The sequence below is a fragment of the Sphaeramia orbicularis genome, unplaced genomic scaffold (assembly GCF_902148855.1).
Source record: "Sphaeramia orbicularis unplaced genomic scaffold, fSphaOr1.1, whole genome shotgun sequence".
In the NCBI taxonomy this organism is placed as follows: Eukaryota; Metazoa; Chordata; class Actinopteri; order Kurtiformes; family Apogonidae; genus Sphaeramia; species Sphaeramia orbicularis.
The window spans coordinates 238752-260326 of NW_021941586.1; the positions used below are offsets into that span (position 1 = coordinate 238752).

General features: G+C 40.4%; 1 protein-coding gene across 1 annotated transcript in view; it reads right to left on the reverse strand.

The window, feature by feature from the left end:
• LOC115416288 (integrin beta-1-like) overlaps positions 1-21575 on the reverse strand; it is a 54436-nt gene that overhangs the window by 7941 nt on the left and 24920 nt on the right. Inside the window, exons 2-12 of the mRNA XM_030130039.1 lie at positions 19435-19501; positions 18965-19050; positions 9735-9957; positions 9481-9651; positions 6890-7128; positions 5734-5889; positions 4183-4278; positions 2609-2698; positions 2249-2389; positions 670-872; positions 332-570 (exon numbers count right to left, since the gene is read on the reverse strand). Of these exons, the coding sequence (XP_029985899.1) occupies positions 332-570; positions 670-872; positions 2249-2389; positions 2609-2698; positions 4183-4278; positions 5734-5889; positions 6890-7128; positions 9481-9651; positions 9735-9957; positions 18965-19050; positions 19435-19501 (1711 nt within the window). The remainder of the gene's footprint in view (positions 1-331; positions 571-669; positions 873-2248; positions 2390-2608; positions 2699-4182; positions 4279-5733; positions 5890-6889; positions 7129-9480; positions 9652-9734; positions 9958-18964; positions 19051-19434; positions 19502-21575) is intronic.

Below are 21575 nucleotides of genomic sequence, written 5' to 3' on the forward strand. Positions count from 1 at the left end.
TGAACCCAAACAAACCAATGCACTGATATCTATCCCATAATATCCAACTGTGTTCTGACATTAGTCCTTATAGTTTTGGATCCCAGAGCCTGTTAGAACACACACACCTGGGTTCAACGGGTCCACAGGCTGTGGTCCATTTGTGTTTGAGGATCCTGAATATTTACAGCTGCATTTCTTTCCCAGACTGTGTTGGAGGCTCATGCTCTGTTCGTTTTGCCTGTGCTCTGGAATGACAGGAAACGGATGTGTCTGTACGACGCAGCTGGACACGAGTACAGCTGGAATCCTGGTCCCACTCCCCTCCACAGTTTGTTGGATTCGTACTCACCTCCACACAGTTTGTTGTTGGAGCGGTCACAGTTGAAGTTGTCGCACTCGCAGTAGGTTCCGCTGTAGACCTCTTTGGGGTTCTCCCTCTTCTTACACTCGCAGGTTCCGCACACACAGTCTCCGTTGTTGCTGCAGATGTCCGTGCCGTTATCTTTACGACAGTTGGCGTCCAAGTCCTCCGTCCGCACTTCGTCTTTGCTGCACTCGCACAGTCGTCCGATTCGTCCTGCGTTACACCTGGAACAGAACACTCAGACGTTAGCGGCTCAGTCATGACGGGTACCTGGGTCCGGTCCGGTCCGGTCCAGGGGGGTCGGACCTGTGTTTGGTACGTACTTGCAGGCTCCACACTCGAAGGTGCCGTTGCCCTCGTGGCACCGTTGGCTGTTCAGTTCCCCCTCTGCAGAACACTCACAGTCGCAGATGAACTTCAGAACCACTTCCACCTCCTCAGTGAAACCCAGAGGTTTGATTTTGATGACTTCAGATTTACCATGAGACGGACACTTCTGGGATTCCACAGAAATCTGAAAGGACACCTGGAGAGGACAGACGGACATGAATACAGACACCGGAGAGGACAGACGGACATGAATACAGACACAGGAGAGGACAGACGGACATGAATACAGACACCGGAGAGGACAGACGGACATGAATACAGACACTGGAGAGGACAGACGGACATGAATACAGACACTGGAGAGGACAGACGGACATGAATACAGACACCGGAGAGGACAGACGGACATGAATACAGACACAGGAGAGGACAGACGGACATGAATATAGACACTGGAGAGGACAGACGGACATGAATACAGACACCGGAGAGGACAGACGGACATGAATACAGACACAGGAGAGGACAGACGGACATGAATACAGACACTGGAGAGGACAGACGGACATGAATACAGACACTGGAGAGGACAGACGGACATGAATACAGACACAGGAGAGGACAGACGGACATGAATACAGACACTGGAGAGGACAGACGGACATGAATACAGACACTGGAGAGGACAGACGGACATGAATACAGACACCGGAGAGGACAGACGGACATGAATACAGACACTGGAGAGGACAGACGGACATGAATACAGACACCGGAGAGGACAGACGGACATGAATACAGACACCGGAGAGGACAGACGGACATGAATACAGACACTGGAGAGGACAGACGGACATGAATACAGACACTGGAGAGGACAGAAGGACATGAATACAGACACTGCACACACAAACCAGCAGAAACTACAAATGCAATGATGAGGGATTAGTTTAAGGCTCAGGAACAGTTTCAACTGCATCTGGGACGAAATCACAGCTGGAAAACTGTGTATGAGACACATGGACACACCCAGAGGATGGCCTCTGGGTGAGACACGTGTTTACAGTTCTATTCTATGTTTAGGGTTCTATTCTATGTTTAGGGTTCTATTCTATGTTTATAGGTATATTCTATGTTTACAGTTCTGTGTTTACAGTTCTGTGTTTACAGTTCTATTCTATGTTTACAGTTCTATGTTTACAGTTCTATGTTTACAGTTCTATGTTCACAGTTCCATTCTATGTTTACAGTTCTATTCTGTGTTTATAGGTATATTCTACGTTTCCAGTTCTATGTTTATAGTTCTATTCTATTCTATTCTATTCTGTGTTCCTCAGTGGTCTGTGGGTCTCAGACTTGTACAGTTCCAGTTTTCTGTATTTGTCCAAATGGATAAACTGACAGTAGAATCCAACTTTAACAGTTTTAATGTGTGACAAAAAGACCTTTCATTCCTTGAGTCTTTTTCTTTTCTTTTATTTCTTTATTTGTGACACATGCAGATCAAACCCCGCCCCAGTCAGTCTTCTGATCCTACAGGCAGATAAAACCATCATAACTCATGGTGCGTACCTCGTCTCCGATGGAGATGTTGGAGCACTTCCTGCCGTTCTCTCCGGTTCCTTCCACTCCGTTCTTACAGATGGACTTATATGTGATGGACAAACCCTCTGGAAGTCTGCTGTTCTCCAGGATCACCTCCGACGACAGAGACTGGACACACACACACACACACACAAACATCTGTTTGACTGCACACCCATCTGTGCTGCTGCAGCTGACATTCCAGACAGAAAATACAATTATATAAAAAATAAATCAGAGTCGCTCACTTTCAAAAAGCGTCTTTGACCCAAAGAGGTTTGGACAAATGAAAACATCCATAACAAGAAAAGGATCCTGAATTAGATGAGAATGAAAACAGACACTCACATTGTAGGCATCTATAATGAGTTTGATGACATTGCTGGAGTTGGAGGACAGCGTTCCAACGGCAGACTTAGGGATAAGATTCTGTAACTCCTAAAAGACAAAAGTAAAAACACATCCAGTATAAGATCACACTGCATTTACAACAACTACAGCCACACCTTGTTTTTAAAACACATTTTTAGACATTTAACCTTTGTTTAACCAGGACAAAAGCTCATTGAGATAAAAAAGTCTCTGTTCCACAGTGTCGAGGCCCAGACAGCAGCAGCAGAAACAGAAAACAGAAATCACAGCCAAACATCCACATTAAAAACATATAAAACACTAGAAGACAGTTCTAAAACTATACAAAAAACACTAAAATAAGAACATACAAAGGACCAATGGATCACCATTTTTGAAGGAATATATACAATGGAAAAACTAACTGACGAACTGCGTCTACAAGAAGCACAAATAGACAAAAAATAGAATAAATGAACAGATTACAGAATCCAGAATGGTGGAAGGACTGAATAATGAGAATGTAGTGTCGTGTAAAGTACCAAAGCAAGGTATGTTTGTTCGCTTTGTGTTGGTTTGTTCATAAAATTTCTATAAAAACTTAAGTGAAAATAAAATAAGAACATACACAGAAAACACCATCAGTAATTTAAAGAGGTACAAAAAGTAGAACGATGTTCCTTCAAATCATCTCAAAGCAGAACCAGAGTCAGTTATAAAAACATCTACATCCACACAAGGTTCCAATAGTTTTGGAGTTTTCATTCTAGTTTAGTTTTATTTAGTTTGGACTTTTTTTCTCTAATTCAGTTCATTTTAATTCATTTTTAGAGCAGGTTTGATAGTTTTAATTAGTTTTAATTTTTTTCTAAATGCTTAGTCATAGTACTAATTTTAGGTTTTTTTTATATCTTTCATCCTCTTCGCTGTCGTGTTCAAATAAATCCCAAAATTGCTCAAGCGAAATAAATCGTATCAATCCGACATTGACAAAGACAAAAACAAAGGGAATTTTATCCATAATTTTTATACGTTTTAGTTAGTTTTATAAACACGCAATGCAGTTTCAGTTAGTTATCGTTTTTTCTTTTAATTGTAGTTTTTATTTATTTCAGTTAACGAAAATGTCTTTTCAATTCTAGTTTTTGTCATTTCGTTAATTTGCGTTAATGATAATAACCTTGCTGTCCACATTTATCCTTTTCCACGGATTTAAACAGACTTTGAATGGATTTAAACTGACTTTGAATAGATTTAAACTGACTTTGAATAGATTTAAACTGACTTTAAAAAATATTTAAACTGACTTTGAATAGATTTAAACAGACTTTGAATGGATTTAAACAGAGCAGCTTCTTCAGTTTGAGCTCCCTCTGTAGGTTGTTTCAGGCAGTGGAACCAGAACATTTAACAGATTTCAATCCTACTTCTGTTCTGACTTTTAGAACATGTAGATATAACAGATTCCTGGGACTGGAGACTGTAATTATTCAGGTCATTCCAACAGATGTAGACCAGTAAACATGAAAAAAATGGAAGACAAAGCCCATAAAAATGAGGCCGTGCTTTACTTTGTAAACAGGCTGGAAATCATCAGTGACGGCGAAGATGGTCTGGATGTTGTGGTCGCTCAGTTTCTGGACCAAATGTGCGATGGAGGGGTAGTCCTATTAAAAACACACAGCACAGAGCAGGAATTAGGATTCAAGTCAACCTCTGACACAATTACAAAGACACTGTAGAGCAGGGCTGTCAAACATGTGTCCCGGGGCCCAAATGCCCCCCCCCCCCCCCCAAAGGTTCCAGTCCGACCCCTGGGATGAAATTACAAAGTGTATAAAATCCACAGTCCAGGCTGTGGAACTCATTTTAGTGTCGGTTCCACATCCAGACCAATCTGATCTACAGTCCAATAATAGCAGAAGAACCCACACAAAAGAATGACTGCAGATTTACTACTGGGTTTGATGGGAAAAAAACCAAAAACATTATGTCTATGAATAATGACAACTTTAAATTTTTGTCTTTGTTTTAGTGCAAAAATAACATTGAATTATGGAAATCTTTCCATTTCCAAACTCTCCTGTACCAATAAAATGTGAATAACCTGAACAAATGTGTCCAACCTGAAATGTCTGTATTAAATTCAGCCCAGTTTGAACTCTTTTCTTCCTGTTCCTCAGTGTTTAGTGTCTTTGGAGATCTGATCCAGAATGCACATGGACTAATGAGAAGTGGAGGCAGAAGATTGGTAAAATTGTACTGATTTTTCTTTATAATTATAATAATGATAATAATAATAATAATAATAATAATAATAATAATAATAGCTTTATTTCTATAGCATCTTTAAAAACAAAGTTTACAAAGTGCTTTGACAGACAAAGCAGAGGGCACAACAGCAGGATACAAGACGCAAGTGAAGACACTAAAACTATAGAATTATATTTGTGCCAGTTTCTTGAGCGAGCAATGATAGATTCTGAGCACACAATTAGAGATTTTGAGCACATAAAAATATATTTTGCGAGCCCATCAATTATATTTCAAAAAGAAATTATGCTTGAGCAAACAAAAATCGATATTGTGCTCCATAAATGCGTTTGCATGTTAGTTTTACTCATAATGTTCTCTCATAAATTCTTTCCATAGTGCACAAACAGACCACCGTGCTCGCTCACTTTCCCCTTCCCTCTCTCGCTCAACCTCCCTCTCTCTGCGCACTCAGGTTGTCATGTCTGCACGCTCAACTTGACACACATGTTACAATTGTTCCACAAAACCAACCAATCGGAGAGCTTGCGGAAGTACACTCTGATTGGCTGTTCACTCTCCAATTAGCTCACTAGTTACATTTATCCGAAAAAAAAGTGCTCGATGAGACAGACACGGACCGGAAGAGGAGGAATTGATTCTCCACAAACTTCGGTCAGTACTTATTATTATTATGATTATTGTCTTGGGTAAATCAGATCAAATCAGGCTGAATGTGGAACCTGAAAGAACAGGAGTTTGAGAGCCCTGCTGTAGATCGATGTAAATCTGAATCTGTCGACAGGACACAGTCTTATTGACACAGACAGTGGATCGTCTCAGTGTGAATCCCGGTGGACAGTACATACGTAGTAGTGGCTCATGGTGTACATGTTGTTCTCCAGGTGACACTTCCCATCGTTGGGCAGGACAATGCCTCCCAGTTTACCGTCTCCAGCGAAGTGGAAGCCGGCGTCTGTTGAAAACACCAGCAGCCGAGTCACGTTCCTCCAGCCAATCTGCTCCTGTGGAGACCAAGACAGAGCCACGTTACACCCATATTTTATTAGAACCGTAATAAAACTAGAACAGTGTGTTCAGATCTAACACAAAGCTAATTTACACCTTCCATTAAAGGGACCAATACAACAGCTGGAGTGTTTCTGGAGTATTTCACAAACATCTGCCCGTAACAGTCAGTGGGAACTAATGCCAGGCTGGTTTGGTTTGTGCACAGAGGAAGTGGTGAAGTGGTTAAAAACAGGGTCATGTCGGTTCATTCAGAGCAGAACATTGTGAAAGCTGCAGTTTTCCCTCATGTTTTCTTCATACTGACATTTATTCCCAGCCTGTGGGTCTGTGCTCTGGACTCCTATAATAAATGAGGGTAAAGGGTCTATTTAGCACTGATGAAAGTGAGGAAAGAAAAAAAACTGAACTTTTCTGAGCATTTCATTCTGCATGCTCTCAGGTGCATTCTGGTGCACTTGAGGAGCAAAAACCTGGTTTGTTACCAATGAGTAACAAACCAGGTTTGCTCGCCTTCCGGACGTACTGCAACAGAAAATCTGCATTTCTCTCAGTTTCCTGGAGTCAAGACCACTTGAACTTCTTTTGGATTCCTGCCTCACACTTCAGTTCGTCCCCACGCTGAAGGACTCTGAATTCTGACATGAGTTCACAGAATATTTAGACCAAATACATCGGCGGTAAAATACTCAAAGCTAATCTGCCATTTTGTCTCCAGGGACGCAAAACAGACCACGTGTCATCAACGGACCAATCGGAGCTGTCGATACAAGTTCCAGATTGTAAACGAGCATCTCATTGGTCGAGACGAATGGAGAGCAATTTATGCGTAATTTTCCGGCTGAAATGTTGCCAAACCAGACAAAAATGATCCGGACACGTTTAATTTACCAGAACATATGCTCAGTTTTCGGAAACAAACGGATTTCCGGCAAAAACCGGAACACTTTCATCACTGATTTAGTCCCTTTAACCGTGGTCAGAGGGCGACCTTACCTCACACACTGCCACCTGCATGATGGCGTCGAAGCCTCCCTCTGGGGAGTCCAGGTTTCCTGAGATCTGCTGCTGACTGACCAGCCGGTTGAACTCGTCTCCTTTATCGGTGAGCTTCAGGACGTTCTTGTAGCTGAAGGGGCTGGTGCAGTTCTGGTTCCCTGTGCAGGGGTTGATGAGCCGAGCCGGGGTGGTGCTGATGTAGGGCATCACCGTCTTCTCCACGAACGAGCCAAAGCCTACAGGAAGTCACCACACGGTTTTAGCTTATACTAACAGACTAGAGCATTGACCCGTGGGAACCACAGGTTCTAGATCCTGGACTTCATCATTGTCAATACCGGGGCCAGGGTGTGAAAAGGGGGGGTGATTTTAAAATCCACATCCCGACCCTGAGGGACAACATCCTGGTCTCCAGCACAGATATTTGTTGTGTATTCACACATGCAGTACCACATTTGTCCATCAGTCACCGCCAAAGTGTTCATGTGATTCTGGCCATAACAACATGATTAGAAGGTTATTGTATCCAAAATGACTAATATCTGCTCAAACACTGGTCTTATCAACCTGTTGTTTTCACTAGTCTGTTCACTGAGCATAAATACATAAATATGACAAACTGCAGCAGTCAGCTGTGTACGGCCCACTGTCTCCTGACGTTCAAGGCTGCTTCCTGTCCCTCCCCCTGAAAACCAAGGTTCTAATAGTTTAGGACAGGGGTGTCCAAACTTTTTTTAAAGAGGGCCAGATCTGATAATGTGGACATTGCCAGGGGCCAGTGGTCCCTTCAGACGTTTTTTAAACAGTAAAAATTACATATAAAAGCGCTGTTCTACAACAATTTTATTTTCATTGTCACAATATCATTTTTTTTAAATGGCAATGTAACCAAATCTAAGCCACTCAGGTGTGAACAAATTTAAAAAAAAAAAAAAACATTTCTGCCTTCCTTTCACATCTGGAATCAGATAACATAGAACAAACTGTGTGGAGTATCTTAAACGTCCAAGAAGTTGATAAAAATCTTAACCCCACATTCATTTTAAACATGACTTATATGAGTAATCATTACTCATATATTACTCAGTAATGCAAAGTCTGTTAACATTTAAGATGAAAACATATGACTCTTACTCTTGTCTTCCACAAAATCATTCAGAAAGTAATATTTTGTGTCACATCTACAAGTACATAACACCAGCAGTTAGAGGCAACTAACCTGGCAACTTGGTATCCTGCCTTGGTGGTGAATTCATTGAACTCCCAGGTTCACATGAAGAGTCACTGTTGTGAGTTTAAAGCAGCTTGAATTTGCTTCACTTTTTCGGAGCGCTCACTCCCTGCTAGCTTGTCATATTTGTTAGCATGTTTTGTCTGCTCGTGTCTCTTTACATTGAATTCCTTAAACAAGACAACAGTCTCTTGACAAATTAGGCAAACACAATCGCCTCGATTTTCAGTGAAAAAAAATTGTAATTCCCATCTCTCCTGGAAGCGGCGGCCCTCACTGTCAACTTTCGTTTTTTTATTTACAGGCGCCATGGTTACAAATTAGCGAAAAGGGTTCACGGCAAGGTCACAGAGCCACATAGAGTTAGAGTGGTGCTGCCACCATGAGGTGAAAGGAGGAACTGCATTTGAACCTTTTATGATTCATGGACTCGGTTCAATAGTCCATGCGGGCCATAAATAATACATTATAAAACCCAAGCTGTGGGCCGTATAAAATCTGACCGCGGGCCATGATTGGCCCCCGGGCCGGACTTTGGACATGCCTGGTTTAGGATTTTTCATTCTAGTTTAGTTTCATTTAGGTTGGACTTTTTTTTTCTCTAATTCAGTTCGTTTTAATTCGTTTTTAGAGCAGGTTTGATAGTTTTTATTAGTTTTCATTATTTTCTAAATGCTTAGTTTTAGTTTAGTTGTAGTTTAGTTTTAGTTCAGTTGTAGTTCAGTGGTCTCTTTTCTCTTCTTCTGTCGCCGTGTTCAAATCAATCCCAGACAGGACTCTGCTGCTTTAGTCTCCATGTTTCCAGGTAGAGTGGGGACCAGAAGACGACTGGAAACCACAAGTGAACACAAGTGACGGAGCAAAAAGTGTCGTATGGTGACAGCACAGAAAACTGAGAGAGACAAAGAAATCGATTTCGTATCAATCCAACATTGACAAAGATGAAAACGAAGGGAATTTTATCCATAATTTTTATCCGTTTTAGTTAGTTTTGTAAACACACAATACAGTTTCAGTTAGTTATGGTTTTTTTCTTGTAATTATAGTTTTTATTTCTCAGTTAACGAAAATGTTTTTTCAATTCTAGTTTTTGTCATTTCGTTAGTTTTCATTAACGTTAATAACCTTGCTGATAACTGCTTAACAACATGAATTAAATCAGTCCTTCCTGATTTAAAAAAAAAGGGAATTTTAAAGAAAAAATATATTTAATGTTGAGATGTGTCTATTCTTCGACTGTAGGTCCCAAATTGTCCAGTTCAAACCGTCTACATTTCTCAGAGCTGCACAGACAGATGCTCCAGTGTTATGGCACAGACTGTGTTTCTAATGTTTCCAGACAATAGTTTGATCTTACCGATTCTGAAATCAGTGGTGATCTTCTCCATTTCTGCCATGAGGTCAGTGCCCAGGTTCTTGACGTTTTCCAAATCATCTTTCATGGAAAACGACAGGTCCATCAGGTAGTAGAGGTCGATGGGGTAGTCCTCTGCACGCTTGAACTTCAGCGAGAAGGTCTGAGGTTCACCTGAAACAGGACACCAGTTTACATCCACGACTGATGGAACCTGAGCGCCCTCTACTGGCCCAGGGTTTACAGTGAACCTGTACCTGATCTGAGTGTCAGGGTCAGCTTCTGGGGCTGGATCTGGGTGATCTCTTCAGGCTTCAGTTTCTCCTTGGAGTCTTTCTTGCGGTTTGTGACCGGCGTGTCCTTGTCGATTACGATGGCGCCTCGGGGGTTTTCGATTTTGTCTTCGGGACACTGTCGATCCTTCAGGGACTGGAGGTCGTCACAGCGGGCAGACTTAGACTCACCAGAACTCAGGAACTTCTGCAGAGGACACAAAAACAAAACATTTGTCAAAGTTTCCTTATGGAGGATCAATCAGCTATATATAGCTATATATATATATATAGCTATATATATATATATATATATAGCTATATATATATATATATATATATATATATATATATATATATATATATATATATATATATATATATATATATATATATATATATATATATATATATGTATGTCGAGGCCCAAAACGGAATCTGTCCCGATTCAGAATCAGGCCGGCCAAAAATGGAATTCCATTTTGGGCCGGCCCGATTCTGAAGCGGGCCGGCCCAGAATGGAATTCTATTCTAGGCCGGCCTAGAATGGAATCTCTATAGGATTCCATTCTGTGCCAGTGCCGTGGGAGCTGTATTTTGAATAAATGCCGCTGCACGAAAGCTGGACTCAAGTGTTCTACCAAGTGCCACGTGAACAACCAGGGATGCCAGAACAAGTTCTAAGACTTCAGTGCAAGTTTGATTGCATATTCAACAATGTGACATTTTTGGTCTATTAGTGCCGATTTACATTTTCAGTCTTACATACCTTGAGTAACTATTGTCAATTTCAGTCGATTTCACTGTACCGTATATTGGTGGGAAGTACCACTAGGTTCTATTTGTAAATAAAGTGTATTATAGTTTACAATTAAAATGTTGTTTGTTTCTTTTTTTTCACATATTTGCAAATTCCATGTATAGATTTTTGTAATAATTTAGATCATTTGGATTAAACATGGTATAAAAATAACATTATAGCAGCAGGATTCCATTCTAGGCCAGCCCAGAATAGAATTCCAATCTGGGCCGGCCTGATTCTGAATTGGGCCGGCCCAGAATGGAATTCCACTCTGGGCTGGCCCAGAATGGAATCCTATAGAGATTCCATTCTAGGCCGGCCTAGAATAGAATTCCATTCTGGGCCGGCCCGCTTCAGAATCGGGCCGGCCCAAAATGGAATTCCATTTTTGGCCAGCCCAGAATGGAATTCCATTTTTGGCCGGCCCGATTCTGAATTGGGACAGATTCCATTTTGGGCCTTGACATATATATAAGCCATGTAACGGTACATGTACCGAACCAAACCATTTCGGTACACACCTGTTCGCTTCGGTACACAGCTGTACCGAAACGGCACAGTATGTTGACAAAAAGAAAAAGGAATGAAAGACATTTTTTCATGCGGAACTTTAAATCCGTGCAGGTTTCACACGAACACATTGAAGGACGTACACATTGATCCGAAATACGAAATAGCAGCTGATATAAGGTTAAAAAAAAACAACAAATATGATGTCAACCTGGAAGGAAGAGGCTGAAGACGCTCTGTCATCATTACAGTCCTATTTGGGATCAGTTGAAAGCAACAACGAGGAAAGAGACGCTGATAAGACGGACGCTGTTTGCCGCCTATGAACTACAGTAGTTCTAAAACACACTAGTTCTGTCTGTGTCTCTCTCTCACGCACGCTGTAAAACAGAGGAATAGAACTTGGAGTTGGACGTTGAAAGTATATAAAAATAAAGTTTCACTTTCGTTTCACACCAGCATTAGTTACGTTAGTTATGGACCAGACCACATGGGGTCACCTGGAATTAAAATGGGGTCACCTGAAATTTCTAGTAATTGATAAAAAAAATTAAAACTTACTAATAAAAATTGACATTATATAGCCTAAATGTTGTCTAAAATTAACGTTTATTTGCAACATATTATAGGAAACTATTACACGATCAAAAACAAATTAATTTTAGCAAATAAAATGTGTCCGTTTTGAATGTCTGGGGTCGCCTGAAATTTCTAATAATTTACAAAAAAAAAAGTAAAACTTACTAGTAAAAAATTACATTATATAGTCTAAATGTTGTCTAAAATTAATGTTTATTTGTCTCCACTTTGAATGTCTGGGGTCACGAGCCAAAACAGGTTGGAACCACTGCTCTAGTGGACTGTTGGTCTATACTGTGTCTCAGTCCACATGTTGTTCTGGGTTCATGTTGGAACTGTATGTTGTGAGCATTGTAAAAACTGAAGCCAAATTCCTTGTATGTGTTCACATACTTGGCCAAAAAGCTGATTCTGATACAGGTCCATTTATGCTCTGTGTTGAATACATATATGTACAAACAGAGCGTTGTGTCCATCCTCTGCCTTTTGTCTCCATTTCTGCCCGTTCTCTGGGACTTTGTGGATGTGAACCCAAACAGAGGAAGCGCAGCAGTACCGCCGGGAACCACATGAGGCAGTGTTGAGATTTGAAGAGAATAATATCTAGAAATGATGGAACTATTCGAAAAACAGCTGTGAATTGGTAAAAAACTACCAACATATTTACAACTAAGATTTTCAATATCAACGTTGGTAATTGTTGTTCTTCCACTAATTAATTCAAAGCAGTGCCCTCTGGTGTAGTGATCACTGAACACTCATTCAGATGTATTATATTATAGCATTATAAATAATGTCTTCTAATGTGTAATATTATACAATGTATAAATTGTGTTTCATATTGTATGATTATGATGAATGAATTATGATATACAATGTGTATCGTGTGTACAGGGTGAGTCAGAAAAAACGCTCTTTTCATTTAAAGAAATTGTACCACAGAAATGGAAATGCTTATTTTTCTTTTGATTATACAGTCATATTGATGTGGTTATTGAGCATGTCTGGTGATTGAATCATTGATTTATGGCATAGCATAACAGAGGGAATGTCCATTGTTTATTGTGCACCGAAATATCTGCCAACACAGTTTATGCCACCGTGAATGAAATTGTCAACCATTACAGCATGTTTACTCGCCATCAAAATGTTTTGGCTCAATGAAGTCGTCCGGCACGACCTTCAACCTGGCTACCATTCAGATTGATGCAAATCTGTGCTCGTTGTCGCATCTCTAACACAGCTCTTCTCGCCATTCGTGTTTGTCGTCCCTGACCTTTCTTTATTAAGGTTTCTGCTGGTACCAGTTAGGCGATACTTGATCACATTTCTCCTCACTGATGAGGCAGCTGGGGCACGGATATCAGGGAAGCGGTCTTGAAACTGCCGGATGGTTTCTTGGACGCTACCAGTTTCGCAGAATTTTGTCACCATGAAAGCTCTCTGCACATCCGTAAACTGTGGTCTTGCCATGATGAAAACTCCCTGGGCACTGTCATGTAGGCCTATGTCCTGAGTGTGAAAGCAAAGCCCCGACTCCTGTAATTGTTGTCAATTTCAAGTTTGTTCACTGTGGCATACATTGTGTTGGCAGGTATTTCAGTGCCCAATAAACAATGGACCTTCTCTCTCTTATGCAATGCAATAAATCTATGACTACATCACCAGACATGCTCAATAACCACATCAATATGACTGTATGGTCAAAAGAAAAATCAGTGTTTCCGTTTTAGCAGTACAATTTCTTTAAATGGAAAGAGCGTTTTTTCTGACTCACCCTGTATAAGCTTGGACAGAGTTTATTTTTGATATGTGTAATATTTTTGGAGTTATTTTGTGGATGATGGGACTTTGTGGCCAGTGGAAAAAGATGGGGTGAGAGGGACAGGAGGATATAAGTGACACTCCATCCTGCTCCTTTTGGAAGGGTTTTTTTCTTTCTTTATTACCTCCGCCAGGAGGTATTGTGATCCCTTTGCTTTGTGTGTTTGTTTGTGTGTTTGTTCATCTTTAGTGTAAAACTCTTCCACCCATCTTTCCCAGATCTTCCCCACAGATAGGCCTAGGCCCTGGGACCAACCCATTCCATTTTGGTCCCAGTAGGTCAAAGTTCAAGGTCACAGCAAGGTCACAACATCTACAGTTTTCCATCTGTCATCATTGAGACATTTTCCAAAATTCATTAAAAAAATTCAAAACGACTCCGATTCTCCTCCAGTTGGATCCACCTGTAGCTTAGAACAGTCTCTTGTATCTGGAACTAAATTGTCCACATCCACTGTGGAATGTGGACTCTGTGGACATTTACATTGAACATTGAAAATCCCATTTCCCACACATTTAAAATTAGAACTCAACTAATATTGATGTGAACTGAATTTGATTGGACAGACACATGACTGGAACCAAGATTCAACTGTTTCCACTGTATGGAACAAACTGGAAACTGTTGAATTTACACAGAAACAGTCGATCCACACATGCACAGCGTTCAGGGTGCTTGGCAGAGGTTTGGGTTCTCTGAACACTTGTTTTTGGTTTTAAATTCAAAATCAAAAATAAACAAACCAGAAAAGCACTTGGAGAGCGCAGACCTCCACCAAGGCAGATCAGCATCAACATTTCCTGAAATTTTAAACCAAATCCATCCATAACTTTTTGAGTTATCTTACAGACAGACAGACAGACAGACACCAGCAAAAACATAACCTCCTTGGCAGAGGTAACAATAAAGACAGTCATGCCTGACAGGGTTTGAAACAGACGTACGTACTTATGTAAAGGAGCATAAATGGGCCATATTAAACCCACTCACTTCACATGACGTGGACCAAAACAGCTTTAATGGTGTTTCCAGGTCAACATGAGGACGGCATCAACCAGCATGTTGTGTGGAAACATCTGGAAGCGTCTTGTAAATGTACAGGAATGTGTCACGGTGGACCAGGCATGAACACACGTGTTGACGAGCGGTTCAGTCAAACAGCACACGTCAAACCAAACAGAAGCTGCTTGACCTGTAGTACAGATCTTAATCTGTCTGATTTTGTTCAAAACTACATCACCAGCTGGGGCATGAGCGCCAAACACACAAGTTTCTGTCGCAATCTAAAGAAGCTAATGAAGTTCAAGCCCTTTTTGTACCAGTGATGACAAAACTGGCCTTAAATGACTTGAATGGCCTCAAATGGGTCTGGTCTGTAGGCAGCAGCAGAAACAGATGAGAGTGCAGACCTGACAGGAGTAAACTGGACACACATGAGAGCCTGGAAGGCCCAACCTCAGACAATGAACCCAGTCACAACAAAAATAGGACTCTGACCCAGTTCTGCACAAACCACATGACACACACAGCCCCCCCCCTCCCCTGCTTCAGTCCGGACATGGACACATTTATGCTCAGAAGTTGAAAAACCCAACACGTACAACACAACTATTGTTCGCACACATTCTGAAAACATGTAGTCCTGGGGTGTCAAACATACGGTCCGGGGGCCAAATGCGGCCCAGCAAAGGGTCCAGTCAGGTCCAGTCTAGTCTAGTCCGGTCCAGTCCGTGGGATGAATTTGTGAAATGTGAAAATTATACTTATTGTTCATATAGACATGAACAATCATTTTAGTTCAGGTTCCACATTCAGACCAATTCAATCTGAAGTGGGTCAGTCAGTAAAATACTACCATAATAACCTGCAAATACAACACCAAAGTTTTGTCTTCATAAATGTAAGTATATTTTAGTAATTTTATTGTATTTACACTGTAACAAACTATCCATCCATCCATTATCTTCCGCTTTATCCGGGGCCAGGTCTTGGGGGTAACAGTCTAAGCAGGGACGCCCAGACTTCCCTCTCCTCAGACTCCTCCTCCAGCTCTTCCGGGAGGACCCCGAGGCGTTCCCAGCCCAGCCCACAGACATAGTCTCTCCAGGGTGTCAACAAACTATCCTTTTACAAAAAATGTGAATGACCTGAACAAATATGAACAACCTAAAATGTCTTAAGAGAAGTTAGTGCAGTTGTACCAACATTCAGTCTGTTATTAAATGTTGTGTGTGTTTGTAGATCCACTGTGATCTGTACGTTATAATGAACATGTGGAAATGATAAACTGTGACAGAATATTGTTGAAATTGCATTTGTTTTTCTTTAGAAATTTCAGTTTGTTCATGTTATTATCTCCGCCAAGGAGGTTCTGTTTTTGCTGGCGTTGGTTTGTCTGGGTTTGTCTGTCTGTGTGTGTGCAAGATAACTCAAAAAGTTATGGATGGATTTGGATGAAATTTTCAGGAAATGTTGATACTGGCACAAGGAACAAATGATTACATTTTGGTGGTGACCGGGGGGGGCACTGATCTGCCTTGGCAGAGCTTTTCTAGTTCTTACTGTTTTTGCAGGATAGTTTGTAGATGTTAACATTTCCATTATGTAATTTTACTTTTTTTTTCACTCTAGAACAACAACAGGGTTCTCAAAGTCCTGTTCTTTCAGGTTCAGAGATGAAATCGATTTGACGATTTCCCTTTTTTAAAAATCGTCCTAATTAAAAAATCCGATTTCGATTTAAAATCGATTAATCGTGCAGCCCTAACAAAGAGTAAAGTTTAAATCCAAGCGTAAGTTTAGTCAGTTTCAATTACCGACAAGTGCAGTGCAGAGTATAACAACAACAACAGCAGGGGTACAGTAAAAGCAGACTTTGTCATACAGACTCCTTTCATAGTCACCAGAAATAAAAAACCTCAGAGTATGAGGATAAAACCAAACACACTTTACTGTTGGAGATGCTGAAGTGGACAGAACACAAACTAAAACATACAGTGCAGTTGTGAGTTCAACAGTTCAGGTGGATATTCTCCTGCTGTCTTAATTAAAAGGAATGCAACTCTGACAAATACCACATGTACAAAAACATCCAATCACCTCACAGCCTTCAGCTCTAAACCAAATATTAGATGAATGTGACGACGTGACATTTGATGATGAAGTTAAGAGTTCGTTAGTGGTGTGGACGATGCCGGTCCACTTTGATGACCTAACCCTAACCCTAGGCCTAACCCTAACAGGAACACTGACTCCAAGCAGATCAAACATCTGAGTGAACCGTACATGCCTGTGGTTGGAAAACACAGACTCCCTCTAATCTCCTAAATCTCTGATACTATCCTGCCTTTTACTCTGTACACACAGAGCTCATGTGGAAGTCTGCACATTTGTCAAATCTCACTGGTGTTTATTTAGGTTTTAATTTCAGTTAGAAAATGTTGCAGTAGTGCTAGTTTTTTTTTTTCTTAATCTTTTAGTAGTTGATGAAACTATATTTTAGACTTGAAAACATTAATTGACTCCAATCATTAAAAAAAAAGATTGTATTCCAGTTTTCCTAAAATGAAGTTTCATATCCTTAATTTCTCCGCTGTTAAACATTGGTTCCACTGTTATGTTTCACACAGATGCTTAATGTGACGTACGTTGTTGCTGCTGTTGCATCGTTATCGTTGCTGTTGCTGTCGTTATCGTTGCTGTTGTTGTTGTAGTATATAGTGATCATAATAGAAATTGGGGGAAGGAGTTCATAAGTTTTTACTTCTTTCTACTCCTTTTTGAGCATGTATAATTTCATTTCATTTGTTTAACTTATCTTATGTATTTATAATTACTTTTATTTATTCATTTATTTATTTTTTTGTGGTTTATTTGCTTATTTCTCATTTGCTCATTATTTCTTATTGCTCATTTCTGTACCAGTACTTATATTTTGTTGGTTGATTTTTGTTTTGATTTCACTGTCTATATGTTTGAAATAAAGATTTCATTCATTCATTCATTCATGATGCCAGGATCAACATAAACAATGTGGAGCGTAGCTCAGAAGAGGCGAGGACAAAAAGGCAGAATATGTCTACAGTTGTGGAAGAGTTTAAAAAGAAAAAATACAGTCCAATGCATTAACTGTGGTGCGGAGCTCGTTTATCACAAACAACTTGAATTGTGCGTCATTCGCAGCAGAAACACTGGTGTGCATTAGTCCTGAGAGCAGAGTCCACACAAAGGTCATACTGTTAAAGTTAACGCTCAGAACGTATGGAAGAGGAAGATTCTTTATTTTGTCAGCAAACACATAAACATGCAGCGCATATCTGCCTTTAACCCACCACTAGAGCAGGGGGCTCGCATTATCAAGAGCCCAGGGAGCAAATGGGGGGTTAAGTGCCTGTCTCAAGGGCACATCAGCCAACAACTCTCCGCCACTCCAGGGAATTGAACCGGCTACCCATCAGTCACAAGCAGAGTCTCCAGCCCTCCAGGCCGTGGCTCAGGTTTTATCCAACAACGTTCCACTTCACCACAGTTAACTGTAGCTGAGCAACAAGACTATATTTTGATAAATATTATGTTACTGCAGCAGCCCTGCAGGTGTGGCTCATACCTAATGTACAGGATGTGTGCTGTTTGAGGTCCAAACATTAAATGAAGCTGAACTCAAACCGCAGAGGAAATGTGAACAGGCCACGCCCACAGTAGTAGATCTTCTATTTCAGACCCTCTTTTATCTGATTGAACATTGTGGTGTCAGAAACCAGTATTTAATCAAAAGTATTCAACTTGTATTCAAAAGTATTGAACCTGTATTCATTTGCATGCCAGAAGTTATTCTTAGTGTCATGTGTAGATTGTACCAGATCAGCTGACTGTTTTTCCTGGGAGGACCGCTACAAAAAGACACATGTGCCCATGGGCAGTTTTCAAAACGTGGTGGACAAAAAAAGTATAATGAGTGGAAATTTTGGACATTCTGGGAAATAATTTACATATTCTAGGAAAAAGTTACATATTTATATATGACAAATTAACACTGGGAAATAGTTGCATAGGTATAAATACTGTCCAATCTAGATAGAGACCAGTAAAATTTGACCCAATCGTGGATAAAGCCAAAAAGGCGGGCTCTAACGTTACTAGAATAATGTTCTAAGTATGGTAAAAAGGGTGTGGTCTCTAATTAAAACCCAACCTATTTTCTGGGCCAATAAAAATGGACTCCCAGAGCGACAAAGTCAGTTGTTTCTGCAGATTTCAACTCAGCGTTTATTTTATGCATGAATAACACTCCAATTCTCCTCGATCTCCGATTCTGCCTTGACTCTGTGTGCATTTACTGGACAAAGCTCCGCTACACAGATTAGGGAGGACAGAGACATGAATTCAACGTGCCAGAGTACAGTGTGGAAGAGCGTCACAGAGACCAAAGATGTCTCCCACCTGCAGCAGGAAATTCTACAGGATAATATGTCAGTGTTTATTGTGACAGATTGCACTCACCTCATCAGAACACCATCCACATGACTCAGCCACTTGGATACACTCTCCACATGACTGGGCATTGGCCTTAATGCATATGCTTCCCTCTGAAAAACACCACACAAGTTTCCATTAGATCACCGACTGAAAGCAGCTCCAGTTAACCTCTGTTCCAGTCCAAAAAACTGAGTCAGGCACAGAACAGCTCCAGGCACCACACCAACTCATGACTTCACCTTGTAAAAAAAAAAACCTTTTAGCCAACATCTTAAAACCATGAATGAAAAAAGACAAGACTAAGAACAAGAGAGGCTCAAGTTCTACTTCAAAACCAAGATGGAGAAATAATGAGACATTTCAAATGCTAAATGAATGAACACATGCAGAGTAGATGTTGTGAATGTGCTGCATTGGCCTGTACTGGCTCAGCTAATGCTTAACCGTCAGGAAACACAAACCCAGTGACATTCACGACATCTGCAGGTTCTTACCTTTCTGAGCCCTGACGCCACCCAGGACCACTGATAAGGTTACTATAAACAGTAACCGCAGATCCATCTGTACAGAGAAAAGCAAACACTGTAACACAACATTATCCACATGAAATGATGTGAAATAGATCTGCTGGACACATATGAAAACAACTTATAGAATTAAAAACATAATATTCTCTATTTAAGGGATTTGATTCCATCGGAGATTCAATCAGAAGCTGTACAGAAGTGGGACGTTACAATGCTTTTTTGAAAACTGTCTGTTTTGTCAGATTACGCTCTAACTCTGGTCTAAAACAGCAGCTACTTCTGTCACATGGACGATAATGAACAACACTTGGAAAATACCTGAAAAAAAAACATAAAAACTGTTGGGTTAATACGGTGTTCTTCCTCTCCAGATTGGTAGTTTTTTCTGTTTCTTCTACATAGGTTTGGCACTTAAATCTTACAACAATATATTCATATCATACAAGGTGCCAGATAATAATATGTATCATTATCTGGATATAAAATCACCAGTATATGAGATTTGGCTCCCATGTATTTTGTTGCATTTGCTGTTTTTTATTTTTTTGTTTTTATTTAACCTTTATTTACCCAGGCAAGCAATTAAGAACAGATTCTTATTTATTACAAATGCAGCCTGATCAAAGAGCAATGGCTCCTTGAAGGGTAGGGGGTGAGGGGGCTGTGAGACATTAATTTGTTTATTTTATGGCCGACTGCAACTCTCAAGTGCTTCATTTGTTTAAGAAACTGTGTTATGCACTGTAATTTTTATGTACAAAATGCACTTTAGTTTAAGGCAGTGGTTCCCAACCTTTTATGGCTCCAGACCCCATTTTAACATCACAAATTTCTGACGACCCCAGACATTCAAAACAGAGATTTTTAATTTTCTTTTTTGCTAAAATTAATTTGTTTTTGATCATGTAATAGTTTGGTATACTATATTGAAAATAAGCATTAATTTTAGAGGACATTTAGTCTATATAATGTATATTATTGTGGACGGAGACAGAAAAGCCGGGTTGAAATTACTGCACAAAGTGAGAATTTGATTTTCCTTGGTCAGGATCTGTCCAGTCAGTCCAGCTGTGATTTACAGGAGGACAATTAATACTGAACAAACAAGAACTGAAACTATGAATTATGAAAGAGCTGCAGCATCTGAAACTGACCACAGTGAACATTTGACACAGAGACAGAACCACAGAGAAACAGAACCACACATAAACAGAACCAGAGAAACAGAACCACACATATACAGAACTACAGTTAAACAGAACCACATATAAACAGAACCAGAGAAACAGAACCACAGAGAAACAGAACCAGAGAAACAGAACCACACATACACAGAACCACAGAGAAACAGAACCACACATATACAGAACTACAGTTAAACAGAACCACATATAAACAGAACCAGAGAAACAGAACCACAGAGAAACAGAACCAGAGAAACAGAACCACACATACACAGAACCACAGAGAAACAGAACCACACATCAACAGAACCACACATCAACAGAACCACAGAGAAACAGAACCAGAGAAACAGAACCACACATAAACAGAACCAGAGAAACAGAACCACAGAGAAACTGAACCAGAGGAACAGAACCACAGAGAAACAGAACCACACATAAACAGAACTAGAGAAACAGAACCACACATAAACAGAACCACACGTAAACAGAACCACACGTAAACAGAACCACAGAGAAACAGAACCAGAGAAACAGAACCACACATACACAGAACCACACATGAACAGAACCACACATAAACAGAACCACACGTAAACAGAACCACACGTAAACAGAACCACACATAAACAGAACCACACGTAAACAGAACCACACGTAAACAGAACCACACATAAACAGAACCACACGTAAACAGAACCACACATAAACAGAACCACACATAAACAGAACCAGAGAAACAGAACCACACATACACAGAACCACACATAAACAGAACCACACGTAAACAGAACCACACATAAACAGAACCACAGAGAAACAGAACCAGAGAAACAGAACCACACATACACAGAACCACACATGAACAGAACCACACATAAACAGAACCACACGTAAACAGAACCACACATAAACAGAACCACA